At 41.4% G+C, this 17697-nt stretch overlaps 1 protein-coding gene across 2 annotated transcripts in view; it reads right to left on the reverse strand.

The window, feature by feature from the left end:
- The window catches only part of lamb2 (laminin, beta 2 (laminin S)), a 64651-nt gene that overhangs the window by 32545 nt on the left and 14409 nt on the right, over positions 1-17697 (reverse strand). For both annotated transcript variants that reach the window (XM_033628651.2, XM_033628650.2), the window contains exons 3-7: positions 9223-9392; positions 8940-9075; positions 2369-2442; positions 2080-2268; positions 426-489 (exon numbers count right to left, since the gene is read on the reverse strand). In XM_033628651.2, the coding sequence (XP_033484542.2) occupies positions 426-489; positions 2080-2268; positions 2369-2442; positions 8940-9075; positions 9223-9392 (633 nt within the window). The remainder of the gene's footprint in view (positions 1-425; positions 490-2079; positions 2269-2368; positions 2443-8939; positions 9076-9222; positions 9393-17697) is intronic.

Below are 17697 nucleotides of genomic sequence, written 5' to 3' on the forward strand. Positions count from 1 at the left end.
TTTTATTGGACATTGTGTCAGAGGTTTGTCACCATATAGCCTGTCTACTCTGGTTACACCTTAATAATATAACCTGCATTCCACTACTGTAATGTATACATGTTCTCCACCCACATGTCCCCAGGCACACCTGGTGGAGAACTACAATCTATTGTGTGCACTTTTCTAGTTTAAAGTATGATGTATGTCATCATATGTCTGTAATAACAGCTTATTTTTACAACATGTGCTGAACTTCAGCTGGCTGTAGGGCTTTCATAACCCCTTACATCAACCAGCCTTCTCAGTGCAAAGCAACATTAACACACCAACAGAGGCACACTCAAACATGAAGGGAATTTTTGTCTCTTTAGCTCAATTTTTTCCCTTTCACCTTGTAATGTTATACAGCTTCAATCTGCTGTTAAAATATGATTGTGACCTACTCTGGATGCTGGGGCTGTATGGATCCTCAATCTTGATGGCTGGATCCAACACTCTGTAGATGACCTAGGCCAGAATATATGTACATATTATACACACACATTACATATTCAAAGTATTCAAGACTTGAAATAATAATAAGATAAGCAGTGACAGATTAAGCATGAATCTGAAGCAGACTTTGTACTTCGTGGTCTGCATGTCTGAACAGGGTTTAATGTGTGCACTATAGAGTTGGCACAGTGGTAGAGGGTCATGGGAGGATGCAAATGAAGCGATATTATATCAATTGGCCAAAGGGGGGCACTATAGCAATCGACTGAAATTGCAAACTTTGAATGGGCATATCTCATGCCCTGTATGTCGTAGAGACATGAAACTTTGCACAGAGATGCCTCTCCTCATGAGGAACAAATTTGCCTCAAGAACCCATAACTACCGGTTGTATAGATTTTCCGCCATTTTGAATTTTTTGAAAAACACTTCAAATCGATCTCTTCCTAGGAAGTTTGAACAATCTGCATGAAACTCGGTGAACATAATCTAGGGACCAATATCTAAAGTTCCCTCTTGGCAAAAGATGGAAAACTTACTAAAACTGAGCTTCTATAAGGCAATGAATATTGCGGAGGGCGTGGCTCATCACATAAAGGTGTATAACATCTCAAGAGTTTCACCACGCAACTTTGCAGGGATATGACCACACATAATCTGAGGGGACCCCTCCATTATTGACCCGATCAAACAAAATGGGGGCGCTACAGAGCTAATTTCTTATCTAGGCCTAACCGCCATATTGATTTTTACTAAACTTGGTAGATATGTAGAACAGGACGCCTCAAGGTGACTGGAGAAATTTAACTCTAACTGGCAACTGGGTGGCGCTATAACAACAGAAAAATGCTTAAAAATGGCTAAAATGCGACCGATTGCTGTGGCTCCCCCTGTGGACCAATGTTTTTTGTTTTTTTTTTTTCTAATTTTTGGTATGACTAAGTCATGGTATGGTATGCTGTACTCAATGGACTAGTTTTGATATAAAAATGAAATCAAACATTTTGTGGGTCTATAAAATCAGGCTTCCATCCATTGTCTATGAAGCAGCTCCAGACTTTATATCGTATGATATCACAAGGTTGAGACTTACTTGTGTGGTTTCTGGCTTTGAGAGACAGTAGTCCATGTTCAAAAATAATGACTGAACTTTCCTTGGCCACAGAGATAGCATATTGGAGTTCTTAATTTAGGTGGTGTACCCCTTTAAATTCAGAATCTGTTGAATTAAACTGTCTATAGGATAAGGACTGAATTGGAAACTGACCATGAGATGCACTATGCAAGTCAATTTTTAAAGAAAAGGCTTGGCCGTTTTGAAAATAAATCTTTTTTCGCTTTTTTTCATGAGAGCTGGATAAAAAGATCAATACTACTCTCATGAGTAGAGTGAAATCTATCTTCTCATCTAATTCAAAGTAAGAAAGCAGATCTATTCCTTCATGTCAGGTCTTGTGTGGCTAAACCCATCAAAACTTTAGATAAAATTAAAAAATTAAACAATTTACCTGTCAAATTTGTATTTTTATTCACTAAACAATTTTTGGAGTCTACGTTGAACAAACAATTTGACCTGCTCTATTCCACTAACTAATCTCTCACCTCTCCCTCCGTTGAGGGCTCAATGTCAGAGTAGCGTGACTCACAGATGACATCATTAATGTTACGCAAAGGACCCTGGGAGACTCCGGGAAAGGTGGAAGCGCAGTCATGGGAAAAGTAGCGGTAAATCTGCCACGTACGACCAAAATCTGCAGATCGTTCAATCAGCATAGCTGCTGGACGGAAGGTCTGCAAGAGAAGAATGTCACAGACCAAAGTTGATTTTTATGTTCATGTTCAGGTACTTGGTAATACAGTTATAAACTGATGACAAGAGCTTTTAAGCTACCTTAAATGTCATAACCAGGTGAGTGAAATGAAACTCTGCCTCCAGATCCAGCTGAACAAAGACATCTGACTTTCCTGGGAGACAAAGTGACAGAGACACATGTTATGTTTGCACAAAGCCAGCATTTTCCTTTACAGCCAATGACTGTCACTTATGTTGTATAATAATTTATAAACCTTTGCTCTGGTTTTCCATCTATATCATCTATTTCTGACAAATGGATGACAGAGAATAAAGGCCAGCCGCAGTAAGTGGAGTAGCAACCAAACTTTTGGCTAAAGGAATGGCATCTTAACAGGAAAAGGCACTCAATCTTGGCAGGAGAAATGGAGAGAGCGTGCTGGAAAAGCCCACACACTTCCTGAGTTGTAGAGCACCAAATACTCTGAAGGACCACTTTCACTCTTGTTCTCTGTGTTTCACATTACATGTGCAGCACAAAGCCAAGAGGACTTTTCCATCTCTGCGTACTAACACAAAAAAGTGGCACCATGTGAATTTTGTAATTTACAACTTTACTTTTAAAGTGGTGATCTGAAGACAAACCACAAACCAGCTCTTTCATACACACACGTGAAAGGGAAAAAATTGTTTTGATGCCTACTCAGTTACATGTTTTGTGAAAATTCATACACACATTCATATATTGTGGGGAATCACCTTTTAAACATTTATAGCATGGAGGTAATGACAGTGTGAATGCGTATGGCACACAATACTTACCTGAGGCACGATAGGAAAAGCTCAGACCACAGTTGGAGAGCATAAGGAAGCAAAGGGGAAAGTGTATGTCCTATGCCATATATATGGTCAAACTACTTCTTAAAGCTCCTAATACCTGTGAATGCTTCTTGATGAGTAAACAGATAACTGTGACAGTAAAGTTGACCTTTCACCTTTTCGATATAAAACATCACAACTTCATAATTTTATCCTATTAGACATGACTGTGTGAAATTTTGTCATAATTAGTGTTTGAATTCTTAAGTTTTGGCCAAAAACATGTTTTGTGAGGTCACACCGTTGAATCACAAAAATCTAATTATTTCATCTTTGCGACCAAGTGGACATTTGTGCCAAATTTGAAGAAATTACCTTAAAACATTGCTGAGATATCGCATTCACAAGAATGGGACAGACGGATAACATGAAAACATAATGCCTCCAAGCAGTGGCTGGTGCCAGCGTCAAAGCATAAAAACCTGTTTAATGCGACATTTTGGGAGTGAATATAAACACTTGTCTGAGATACACTTCAGTATTTGCTATGCTGAAGGCAACTTTATATCAAAATACTTGAAAAATTACAATTTACTAATATTAAGTTCTCGAAATGCTGACATGAAATTGTTCCAAACTAAAGCTGCTACGTAGGCTGGGTCACGCTATAGGTATTGAGTTAATGAAAAGCCAGGATAAGGCTGGATGCTTACATCACTCATAGACTGTATAAGATGAGTGGGTGTAGCCTGAGCTCCTGTTTTGAAGCTTTGATTGTAACATCTTGGCCATCACCATCTTGGCTTTTTGGAGCCAGAAGTGACCATATTTGGATAACAGGTTGGAGCTGACTGAGAATCCGAGGAAACGCCCTTCAGCATGCACTGCTTTATTGTCTATTTTACTCTACATGGGACCATAATTTAAAAAAAAAAGAACATCATGCAGTGTTGAAGAGGACTTGAAACTCCTTAGGAAAGCTTTCACTGAGGAAATAAATCAAGTAAAAAAGTGGGGTCATTTTCTCCTTGACTTCTGTACAGTCAGACTTCTTTCTGCCACCAGTGGAGTCACCCCCTGCTGGCTATCTGACAGAATTCAGGTTTAAGGCATGGCTTCACTTAGCAGTGGTGGCTATGTCCATTTTATTTATATTCTCTATACTAACACTGCAGTGTTAACACAGAGTCTACTAATCTCTAATCATTTTACACTACTCTCAGTCTTGGACTAATAGACCCTCAGTACTCACTGGTCAAGGGCTCACAGCTCCATTAACTCTTAATTTACTATAGCATACATCGGACCTGGATTTTCCCAATTTTTAAAATGTCATCCCTAAAAACTAGTCCGACCAAAGGCAAGGAAGTTGTATGCTTTGAGCGCTAAGAGGAAACTGAGCCTGGATATCTTCAATGGTGAATCAAGAGTCAACACATACAGACAGGTGTGACGTGGTTAAGTTAGCCTGTGCTTTTGGCAGCCAGGCATTTACAGTGGCCCATAACTTAGAAATAGTGCACTGAGCATTGAGCCTGGAGCCTCTGTAAACAGGTCATTTAAACAGGTTTATTTTTAAAAATAGCTGAGCTAACTAATGGGTCAATTTCCCAAACCAGAACAACAAATACATGCACACACAGGCAGCAACACCTCCGTAATCAACCACAAATCAACAGCTGACAAGGCACAGGAAGGAAAAGATGGAAAAGAAAGAGGAGGAAGGGTGTGACACAGCTACAGCGGAGGGGAAAGAGAGAACAATTCAAAGAGTAAATCTTAAGCCTTGCCAATAGAGAAGTTTGTTGGGCATGTCATACATACTAAATTGGAATGGAAAAGACACATACACAACCAACACATGCAGAATGCACCTTATCTTTTTTTTGTTTAGCTGACACTGACCCACAGTGCCTATACTGCCTGCATGTCTGCATGCAATCCCATGAAATCGTAATTCTAATTAATAAATGCACACAATCGAACCTCTGTAATCCATATCAAATGGGTGCACTGTGCCACCAGTACCATGGAAACACTACAAAGATGCCAGGGAAAAGCAGTAGCAACCAGGAGTAAAAATAGCAACTTTACTTCCTGTCCCCCTTCTTCTTCTTCTGTTTCTCTCTGTTCTATTCTGGGCCTGGCACTGCTGCACAGTGCTGTCATCAACAGCACTCCATAACAGTAACATGGCTCACAAACAGCTGAAATGAGCCTTGTGTCCAACTCTCTGGACAAAGTTTTACAGCCACTCTTTGTCATTCTGAGTGAAATAAATCAGTTCCACTGTGTCTCCCTCCCTGTCCTCACTACTGTCCCTCACTTAGTCTTGAATACTCCCCCAACTTTAACTTGTATCTTTTCTCCTCTCCCTGCCATCCCTCTTCTCTCTCTCTCTGAGATGCCAGAGCAGGGCCTACTCTGTTATTAAGCCCATCTGTAGCTGGTCAGAGGTTGTTGGTCGCTGTGTGTATGTGTGTGTGTGCAAATGTAATACTGCTTTTAAAGTTCTCTGTAGCTACCAGTTTCTTACTGTTCGTGGTTTCAATAAACTTTTAGGATCTTGTTCCTTTTCCAATTTTTTCCCTCTTTCCAATCAAAGAATTTCTGCTTCAAGATATCCACTACATCATCTTTTTATTTCCCTTCATTTTCTCCCCTCTATCTCACCATCTTTCCCATTCTTCTCTATAATAATAAGAGCTTTAACAAGCAGCACATTTAAGAAGGGGCCATATTAAGTTTGTCACATAACAAACTTTGGCAGGGCACAGGGCTGATTTAAAACATACCGTTTGAGCAGTGTGTTTGTTCATGCTTTTAGGACACCATTAATTATTTCAGCCTTAATTAAAGGTTCAGTGCAAATTTGTAGCCATGAACGTGGCAGCTGAAATCACACTGTTACTAATAGGTTGCTGAGTAAATCAAGTTCTCTACAAAGTTTTCTTATCCCAAACACTAAGTACTGAGATGGAAGTATACAGGGATTTTATATACTGTGCATAACATATTCTACTGTGCATAATATGTTTTAGCTTCTGTTTATGCTGTACATTGCAGTCCCCTCTCTCTAGCAGTACTTCATTGGTCTATTATTCATTTTGTACACTAGTTTATCTTCATACATATGTCTATATGCGCTTTTGCTCCTGTTTGCAGTGCAGTGGTTGTATGCCAATGTTTGTACTTACTTTGTGCAATGGCAATAAATTTGAATATAATCTAAGGCCATATAACAGTGATGCTTGCTGAATAGTTTTGAAATGCATGAATGCAAACCTGACTGCATAATCCATTACACTAAAGTGTATCCATGCTTGTTAAAGATCATTTCACACAATCCTTTGTGCATTGCCCTGTTCACTACAACAAGATATATGGGGTAGTACTTTCTAATAAGGTACTCTTTATAAAATGGGTTTAAATATTCTAACTATTCTATTCTATTCTATTCTAAGGGCTCTATTGATGTTAACAGATCATTAACTAATGCTTCACAGATCAGCAATGAGTCATTGAGTATAACTTGTGGCGTGACAGGTGTATTTGTTTGCTCTTTCCTTATACATTTGTACTTTTTTATTGAAAAGGTATACCATGCAGGATTTTCTTAAAGACACTGGCCTCTAGTTTCCCAGCGCGGCGCAGGGTGGCGCAGGGTGGCGAATCCCGCGTAGAGCTAGTTTCGGGCAGTGCAACCCGAGGCGCGCTCAGTTTGGTAGTTTGGCAGACCGAGGTGCGCTGAGATGGGTGTGGCGGCGCAGCAGGGGGAGGTGTCGACAGATCCAGCTTGGTGCAGTGACAGTTTCGTGCCAAAAGGCTTCGCCAAAGGTGCGCTAAATGCTCGCCAGCTGAAACCAGGTCTACTGTCAGCACAGGGGGAGCGCAGCCGGTGGAAGTGGAAGTTTGGCTGACAGGCGGACAGTGCGCACACGTCACCAAAACCTCACAGGCAGGTTTCCAGAATATCAGGCACATTAACAATGCAATAAATACCCCAAAAAACACTATTCAATGCAACTATCTACAATCAGCACATAAATGTATCTCTATATCGACTGTCCCGTCACATCTGATGTCAAATCAAAGGGGATTGGCACCGTTTGGCACGTGTAATGGAAACCCAACCTGATTTGATTAACACAACTGCAAACTAATGAGTTCATATCCCTCTCAGACACCCACAGACAGCCACAGCATCAGATAGGGAGTATATATTCAGCATCTGCCATCTTAGAAAAGTCAAAAGAAAAGAAACAGAGTGAGACTGCGAGAGAGAAAGAGAGAGCACGCGGGCACGAGAGAGAGCCCGTGGAGGTCTGACTGCAGTTCCATATATTCGGACACTGCGAGCTTGGACCTCCCGGACCAAAACATCAGTTTCCTCCTGGGAGAAGTTTGGCCGTCTAACGCTGCTGCTCTCTTCTGCCATGGTGAATTGAGTTAACTCTCATTACGCCTTCGCGCGGCGCATTTAAGGGCGAGGAGAGGGGCTCATTTGATTGGTGTGATGTGAATCGGCTGTGTAAAACCCACTCCACGCCTTCTCTCCTCCCTCTTTCCGACTTGCACAGGTAGGAGGAACGGAGGTGGGAAAGAGGAGTAGCTGCGCCAGCGCGCATGGTGTGCCAAACTTGCAAAATCCACCTGGCCACACCCAGTTGGCGAAGTGCAGGTGCGCTGCGCCTCCGCCTCGCCCGGTCTGCGAAACTAGAAGCCTAGAAGTGTGTGGCAGTTTATTTATCTGCAGAGACTCTGACCTCTGCCTGTATTTTCTTATTTCCTTCTTATTTCGCTGTGGTTGGGCTGCAACCTTTGAGCAGTGGTGTGTAGCAGCGTATCATACAGCTGCTAAAGCTACATTTTTACGTCAGCATCTGACGCTGAAATCACTGACCAAGCAGCAGAATTTGAGGACGGCGTGGCGCTGTGGCCGTCAAGGGCCGCCCCCCAACACACATTGGCAGCGGCGCGCAGTGGCACCGTCAACATGTATTTCCCACCCCAGCCCGCTAGGTGGCTGTACCTACACTAGTTGCCAACGGTTGCCAGCTGCTAGTAACAGAAGAAGAAGAGGAAAAACTTTGAGGCAACAACAACTTGATTTCACGGGTGAGTTTCTTATCAAAGTCGTCTTATTAAAAATTTGAAACAACGGGAGTTGATCCTACGAGATGAGACGTACATAAAAGGCTTTTCTCGCAGCGCCGCCATGAGCGCCGGCCGCGCTGGAAATAGAGCAGTGGGCTGAAGCAGAGCGGCGCCAGTGTGGGTTGGTTCATAGAATATAATGGAGGCGGGCATTTTGACACGCGGCGTACGGCGGCGGTGTGTGTTGCACTTAAAGGAGATGATGGTAATGAAGAGTGACACACAGTTGGCCTGTTGTCTTTGGAAAAGGTAAAGTTCTGGTAGCTAGCTTAGTTAGCTTGCTAAAGTATCTGCTTTCTATAATAACAAATGTAATGTTTGGTCAATAGTAAAGTGGTTTGCAGTGTATGTACAAGTAGTGTAGGAAGAAGGGGCTAAGTGTGAGGGTTGTGTTTACATACAATACGTGACAATTCCTGCCCAGTATACCTTTAATCATTATAAAGATTATATTAACAGTTTATAAACCTTTTATACAGGCTGCCTTAAAATAAGTGTCATCACATATTATTTTGGTTTAAAACTGGATTTTGCTGATCAAACCAAGTACACCTGAGTTTGAGACGGGTGATTAAAGCAGTAGGTACAGATGGATGTGGGCAAAATAGAAGTCAAAAATTATACTATATTTAATTTTATTTAAATAACTGCGTATTTTCTATGCAGAATAAAGGTGACCACTTAATCTCCTCACCATTCTCAGACTGCCACCACGACTTCTTGCGGTGAGGTTTGAAGGTGGTGATTACGTTCTCTATCCGGTGATTGATGGTGTTGTACACCGGGTCATATGGCCGCCTGGAGTCACAGTCAAAACACTTTTTCTCATCCTGCAGCAAGATAAGAAAAAGGTCAGGGTCATATGGTCAAAGGGGAAGGACCCCAGGGATCAATAAGAAACCCAAAATTCTAATTTGACTTCATATCACCAGTGTATTGAAACACAATGTCACACACAAACACACACACACACTGACCTGCAGATGACTGACAATACAGTAGGGCTCTTTTCTCCTCATCCCGCATGTGGACGAGGCCTTGAGGTTCTTCTCTCGTCCAACCAGCAAGTTCCCCGTCGCTGGGTAACAGCTGCCATGGGCACAGCCGTGGCTGTGGTCAGGCTCCTGGCCAACGGCTGCAGCCAGGACTGAAGGGACGGAAACAGGAAAAATGGATTACACTAAACAGGAAAAGGCAGTGCAGAGTGGCATCGTCCCCTAATAGAGGACCCATTCACAAGCTTGTGTTGGCAAATACATTTCTTGAAATCAGTGCCCTTCTTTCTGTCCTAAAAAAAGAGATGACATCAAAAGTTCATATTGCTTCCTGAGGAACTGAAGGACTCCAGGATGGAAAGTGAAACTGCAGGAAACTCTAAAGGAAGCTAAATTTGTAGGCTGGGTTGGGAAGAAGAAGGTTTTGTTAACTTGTTGGAAGACTACGGACTTATTAGAAAGACAGTGTCTCCTAAGGTGAAGCTTTTGTTGTTTATTGCTGTTTGTTTTTGTTTGTTGTGAGCTCACCAAGCAAATTCCTGTCATGGATGGGTTTTACAGTTAGGCACATTTCAGAGATTTGTGGTCATTAACCTCTTACAAATTAAAACCAATCACCTGCTTTGGATGATTTCAGTCCATTAAATAACTGTTATCATTTGTCATTGAGAGCATAGATTTAACATAGTATGGCCCCACCCTACCTCCTATATTTACATTTATTGTTAGGTGGCGACTTCTCGTAGTTGTAGTAATTATGATGGAAGCAAAGAAGGAAGTCAAGTGACCCACAAAGTCCACATAGGAAGGGGATCGGGGCGAATAGAAGGGTCAAACAAATACAGGACTTTTAACGTAGGTAACGGTCTTAGGTTTCATCACATGCATAACATAAGTTAATTTACGTGCGTCACTTAAGTTACACAACAATTGTACTTATTTTAAACAAACACAGGACTCTTACCCAAGAGCCCGCTATTCATGTCAGGTGTAAAACCAACACTCAATGTTGACTTTCAACTGACATACGGATGTTATCCTACATAACTTTCTTAAGTTACATTACAATGTAAGTAAACTTATGTTAAGTCACGTAACAAATATACTTATTTTAACCAAAACCATGATCTTTTCCTAAACCTAACCAAGTAGTTTTGGCACTGTAACCATTTAAAAGGTTGGATATTCACCTTCTGGCCTACTAGTAGGTGCAGTTTGCCTCGTCTGAAGCATTATAATGGTAGTGATAACAACTGATAATGGCCAGTTACTGGGATGATGACAAGCAAAAGGGGCGCACCAATACCAGACACAGAAACTGAAAAAAGCTGTATTTGTATGTTATAGATTTTGTGGCCTTCAAAAGGCCATTTTTGATAAATTATCATATTTTCATTCGTTCATTTTCTGCAAACCTCTTGTGTAGAAGCCTCACAAAGGTTATGGGTATGAAGGGCTTAATAAGCGGAACACTGGCCCCCACAACTAGACAGCCACTGCTTGATCAAGAGCCCATTCAATGTTGAGACAACATCCAGTGGGAGGGGGATTATCTCAAGGCTACCCTGCAGGTCAACAGGCTCTGCTGTCTGCTGGAGTCCCAAAGAAGTGACCTGACAAGAGGCCCCAGCTACAAGCTAAATCTGGAAACCAACCAATGCAGGTCACACAGAGGTCGACAAAGACCAGCAACATTTGGGAGTATAACATCTTGGAAATGAACAAAAGATTATTAACTGATAGCTTAATCCTCCAGATGGAGATGTGACATAAAAATACGTAACAGAAATGTGTTATTTTTTTAGACTTGGTACGAATGTTGAGCTACTGAGTGAAGAGATAATGTGTCATTTTATGATACAGCACTGGAGCCCTGGTGTGACTGAGTAACTATGTGTGGGAGTTAAAATAAACCTTATAAACTTTCATGACAACAAGCAGCAGCCACCACACATTCCACTGGACATCTTGACGTGAATTTTTGCTCCTACATACCCCTGGGACCTGCGGTCTGTGTCTGTTGCTATGAGGAAACTGGTATGAGAAGAGTGGAGACCCAGGGGTCCTGCTGTCAATCTCTGGTCTGCCCACAACAGGTGTTTCTAATCCTCCTATCATATTCAGACTACATAGCAACATTTACTTTTCCACAGAACACTCCTACACTGTGGGTGAAATTCCATAAGCTTTGGAAAAGGTTTGTATTTCCCAAAAGATGAAAGATGAACTCTTTTCCTGGATCAGTGTGCTTTACATTAACACAGTTCACATCAGGGCACTTGCTGCAGCAGCTAATGCTACTCCAACACTTTTTGACGGGACATTCTGAAGACAGAAATAAGTTGTTTTTTCAAGCACACTTAATATCTTTTAGAGAAATTATGATCACACAAAGAATGATTTAATTTGAGCAAACTTTAACCTGTTCTGTGCTCAGTACATTTATTTGCAATACCCCCCTCACTCAGTTTTACTCATTTGCTCTTCTAACGTCCCTGCTCTGTGTGCGCCCCAGTTAGCCTGCATGGAGTGAGAAAGGTTATTATGTACTTATGTGAATACTGGCAAATATGCCAATACATTAATTGAGAAATACATCATTATTTGTTTTGGCTCGCTCTCTGTGCTTTACAAATTTATCTGAAATGTATGTGCTTGCAAAAAAAATTCTCACTGTGCTCGGAGAAGACTCTTTGGGCAAGGTTGCCTAGAGTCTATCATATGACTTTTTATAATATTTGTGTCCATTATTGCACTGCTCTGACCTGTTTGAATGCCTGAATTATGCTCTCTGTCACCTTTCCCATGTTCCCACTAACCTTAAGCATTTAACGTAGAACTGCAACTTCACAGATCAAAACTTCGATCTCATTAGAACGTAGTTTCTTGATGGGAAACCTTTGATCCTGGCATTCATGTGGATGCCACCTGGCACACATCACACACCAAAACACTGTTGCAGGGCAAGTACCCCCTCTCGTAGCAATGACACTCCCTGATGGCAGTGGCCCCCCAGCTGGACAATGCGCCATGTCACACCACAAAACTGAATGACCCAACAAACATGACAAAGAGCTCAAGACATCAACCTGGCCTCCAATTTCCCCAGTCCCCAATCTGATCAAGCATTTGTGGGACCCCAGAGGTACCCCCGATCCCCTCTGGGGCCTCCTTGGATCGCACTTGGCTTTGACATTTTGGTGCATTGACACAGGACTTATGGGGGGTGTCCTGTAGTGTCTGGTACCAGGACGATGGTGACAGATCCTTTGAATCCTGTGTTGTGAGTTGGGGTACCAGCACATCCCAGGAATGTTCAATCAGATTGGGGTCTGGGGAAACTGGAGGCCAGGTTGACACCTTGAGGCAGGGCTGTTGCCATGAGGGAGGTACTTGGACCTAAATGGTTTTGGGTGGGTGGAGTGTGTCAAGTGGCATCCACATGAGAGCCAAGACCAAAGGGTTCCCAGCAAAACATTGCACTGTTACAATATGATTAATATTATTCACTTCATCTGCTGGTGGTTTTCATGTTTTGTCTGACCAGGGTGTATTACAGCATTATTTAAAAAGTAGCACAGCACATCTTTTTCACTGGCAAACACAATATAAGCTGCACATTAAGGCAGTGACACCACTGCTGCACTGCTATTACTTCTCGAATCAAAAATAAACTAAATATAATACATGACAATGACACTTTCCCTTGACTTATAGACTTCAATAATATATCACTACTGAACAAGTATTAATATTGTGAGCCTGCCATGATGTCAACCTTCTCCATAACTGGATGCCTCTGCTGTCTGCACACTGTACAGGAGTACAGTGAGACCGGCTGTTGCACCTGTCAGTGCCTAGATGTGCTGTGAAGGTCTATAGTCAGTGCATTACCACAGCCTGACACTGCCATGAGGCCAGCTGTAGTGTTAGGGAGCCTGCTGGGAACAGTGCAGAGGAGGATTTTACATACATACTCAGTCGGGAGGAAACCTGTGTTTGCCTGGCATCGGGACAATTCTCACGTCGGTGCCAGCCAAGTGAGTAACACGCAGATACTAAAGGTCACAAAGACACATACAGTATGGAGGCCATAATGTGCACCTGTGCATCTATAAAGAGACATGTACCCACTTCTGCATATTGACACACTTATTCATAGTTGCATAATCATAACTTAGGATACACTGGGCACGAAAAGCAGCTACAAGAAGTTTTTAACTGATTATGAAACAGTCGCAATTTAATACTGATGCCTCTATATGAGTAAAAGAGACCATCAGCCAGAAGACTGGCTATTTCTATATAGTTATCTTTAATGCCTGTTCCTAGTTCTGATTTCCCACCAAATCAAACCAAAGTAGTTACAGCACTCAGAAAAGCCTATGTTTGCGTTTTACTGGGCAAAGACTCACAGTGAGTAGTTTGTTAGCCAGTTAAAAGAAGATAATTTACAGAAGAACAAGAAAAGCTAAAAAGGGATAGTGATAGAGCACAAGGCAAACACATGAGTAAACCTTGGTAAGTCATTCAACAGATGGTGAGAATTGCAGGACTTGAAAGGGTTAAAACTGATCCTGAATAGGTCCTATTCCTCCTAGACAGGTTTGTCATATGTCTGTCTTATTTATGGAATACACTGTGACGTAGCAATAATGTAGCATAAAAGCAACAAGGTCTGGATAATGTTGTACTAATATCAAAGAAGCCCTTACAGTGTGTAAAATATCTATGATGTTTTTCCTTAAACCTAACCAAATAGTTTTGTTGAAATTGTTGAAATTCTGACCATCAGGACAATGATAGAAGTTGTTTTAGAAGTCAGTGGAAAATCTGTTTAGGTATGAGAGAGTGTTGGATCTTTACAACATGAGGTGGTGGTGCTCATGGAAATATACCTCTTTTTCCACAGGGGCCGCCAAAATCAGCAGAAAATAAAAGTTCCTTACATATGCTTTAATTGACACTCAAACCCGTCAAGTATACAATGTTGTGCAGATGCTCCAATTTCCAAGCGACCGTAAGCATCAACTAAGTGCTTGCTGACTACACGAAAGACACCTATTAGAGGATTTGTTCCTGCTTTTGGATCCTGCTTTTCATTATCAGCAAACACACTGACTGACATAATGGCCTGTGACAACAAAAGGCCTGAGGTTGTTCCCTTATCCTTTATCTGAGAGCAAGGAAGAGAGTGTGAAAAAACACAAACAGAGCAGGTCACGTGCGATTTGATGGGTGAGAGAAAAAGACAGACACAGTACAGAGCCTTTGTACAGACAGTGGGAAGACCCATCCAGACACAACTTGATATCGATGCTGGAAACTACTGGCACGCATTTCAGAGGTCTGTGTGTGTGTGTGTGTGAGAGAGAGAGAGAGAAAGAGAGGGCAGGGAGGGTGGAGGAGTGAAGCAGACGTCTGATGTGTCGTATAATCACAGGTTTCTTGTCATCTTTTATGTCTGTGTTTCTGCCTGTGTTTGTTTGTCTGTAAAAATCTACACAGGCTTAGTATGAGTGGCTGACATCACCACAGTCTCATGAAAACAAGATACACAGAATAATAACTTACTTATTACACACTGGATAGTGCGAAATGAAAAGGTGAACATACAGGACATTTTTCAACCACTTCACTTTAGTTTTCAGAAATTAACAATGCATGGATTTGAGCATTTTCATCTTTTTATATGTATGTGTGATACTATCCAGAGCTACATTTGTCTGAGCATCAAGTGCTAATGCCAGTGCACTTCTTGTTCTTATCACACTGAAGCTGTGACAAACAGGCCTGGTGAGGTGACGTCAGAGCCGTCATGGGTCGTATAGCTGACAGTGATCAGACCGCTGCTGCCTTGATGTAAACCAGGGAAGGAGGCAGAGCACAGTGGACAGAGGGAGGGATGAAGGAGAGATAAACAGACGATACCTATCATTAGGTAGACATGATTCAAAGCACTTTACAGTTCAGTGAGTGTATATATATAGTTTAAATGTGGAGGCTCTAGCTTTGTTAGTGCAACACTCTTGAACTGCAGGAGCTGTAGACTCAGATTGTGGAGGGAAGAACTGAAGAAAGTGGAAAGACGAGATGACAGTGTGAACGCAAAGAATTTGGGAGATGTCAGCCGGCACTGAGTGTTAAAAAGTGCTTTAAGATGCCATATACAACTTTATGACATGAACAATATGGACATTTTGTATTAAACATTAGTCTGTTGTGCTGGGCTTCACCAACAAGGATTGATTTTTAAACCCACTCAATCAAAGTTTAACTTTTAATCATGTTGCACAAAATTTTGAAACTGGCTTCAAATTAAGAACGATTTAATTGAAACCTCTTTTAAAACGTTGGTTTAGTTTTTACTCTAAAATTAGATTAAATTATAATAATAATAATACTTTTAAAAATATAATAATAATTCTGTTGCACCAAAACTTTAAACTTTAGTGTTAACTTTAAACTTAAACTTGAGCAGGTTTGACTTTTAAAGTTACAATGTGTAATTTACGTGGTTGATTATTAGCAAATATCAATTATTGCTTTCATAAATATATATTTGCTGAAGTGTAATGCAATTCACATACAAATGGAAGCTTTCTCATAGGCTTAGAATGATTTCTCTATATATACACAGGCAGGGCGCGGTCTGCTGGAGGCTGCCTTCTTGCGTCGCCATATTTGAATACAGTGGCCGAAAGAGATATACCCGCTTCGCCTTTCGCGTTTACCTAGAACATGCCGTCACTGGAGACAGAGAAGGTGAAGCTCAATCCAGGGCGCTTCTGTGTGAACCTGCTTTGTACTTTTATGATTCTGTCGCACTTTAAATGGAGGACCACACACATGTTTTGCCCCGTAAGAGGGAAACCATGCCACCAAATAAAAGAAAAAGATCAGATAAGCGAGGACGAGACAAAACGCGAGTGAATATCGGCGTTGCTTATTCCAGGTGGAAAAACCTCCTGTGGAAGAACACTCTGGAAACGCATATTATAATTTTAGCATTACTGTGCTAATGTTTGCTCGTGTTACCAAAACAATTAGAAATAAAACACTCCTAACATAACGTTATATCTCACAGATAACCTATATCTCACTGGTAAGCTATAATATATTGTAGCGTCCGCCAGGACGTGTGGAAAGGATGATGCAGTTATTCGGCAAACCACCGTTTATTACTGAACAGAACAGGTTACTGTTGGCCGTAACTACTCCAAAACAACCAACAAACAAGAACTTAGCTCATACACACACCAACACCCGCACTCACACAGCTCTCATCCCCATCACACTCGTACCCCACCCCCCTACCTATACTCATTCAATCCCAAACATGCCATTAACTCACAGAACATTGACATTATAACAGAACATTTACTGCAGGGTAGCTACAATTTCGTAACATGGTTTATTTTCCTAAATAAATATTCACCTCATCGCTAGATAGGCCTACTCCTGAAAAACTCGTGGATGATGCCATCTCTGTCTGCGCAAGGCTTTCTGTCCTACGAGGCCACCGTCACTTACCCAACGGGAGGGGTGAGAGAGTGAGCGCCAGTGAGCCCTGCAATCTAGAATTTGACTGCTGATGTCACTGTTACTCACCTTTTTTTTTTTCACACTGAGGCTTTAAAATGGGCGCCTTTTTGAGATGGAGTGAGAGTTAAATCTTTTATTGTTCTGCCATATTGCTCCATTAATTCGGTGGACAATGTCTTCTTAAAGGAGATGAAAATAGAGTTTCTTCGCAGACCCATCATGATTAGCTAACTAACTGACTGACTTTTAGCTAGAATACAATGTAGCCTAATGTTTTGTTAAAGAATGCAGAGCATGCATTTAAATCAATTTTGCAACCTGTGCATAGTTCATAAAAACCATTAAGTACATTATTTTAGTAGTTGACACCTTGAAGCTTTTAGGATAGCAAATTCCGGGGTAAATGGCTTCTCCCTTAACAGAGCAGGTGAAAGTTAAAATCTACATGTTAACTCTATTTAATTTTGGTTTACATCGATAAATTTGGATTTAACAGAGATTAGTTTCTAAGTGTGCAACAGAGCTTGACTTAATTTTACATCTCTCATCTCATTTTAAACTTGTTTTGCTAAACTCTGATTAGGACAAATCTTAGATTAAATAAATCCTTGTTAATGTAACACTGCCTAAATGTACAAGTTTAAAGCTCCTGAAAACATGGCTTGCAAGACTCTGAGACAGACTTTGTATCCCTCTAAGTGAAAGTGAACACTGTAGCTTTGAGGATGGGAATGATATAAGACTTGATTAGACATGAGACTTTCTTTCCTTCTTCTTTTTCTCTTTCTTTCCTCTGCAGCCATAAATGGAGAAGCAGAGAGGAATGCAGGCTGACAGCTGAGAGGAGAGAAAGGGGCTGCTACGGTGGTGCTGCTAGTGTGTGTGTGTGTGTGTGTGTGTCTGTGTCTGTGT

This window comes from Epinephelus lanceolatus, chromosome 8 (assembly GCF_041903045.1).
Source record: "Epinephelus lanceolatus isolate andai-2023 chromosome 8, ASM4190304v1, whole genome shotgun sequence".
Classification (NCBI taxonomy): Eukaryota; Metazoa; Chordata; class Actinopteri; order Perciformes; family Serranidae; genus Epinephelus; species Epinephelus lanceolatus.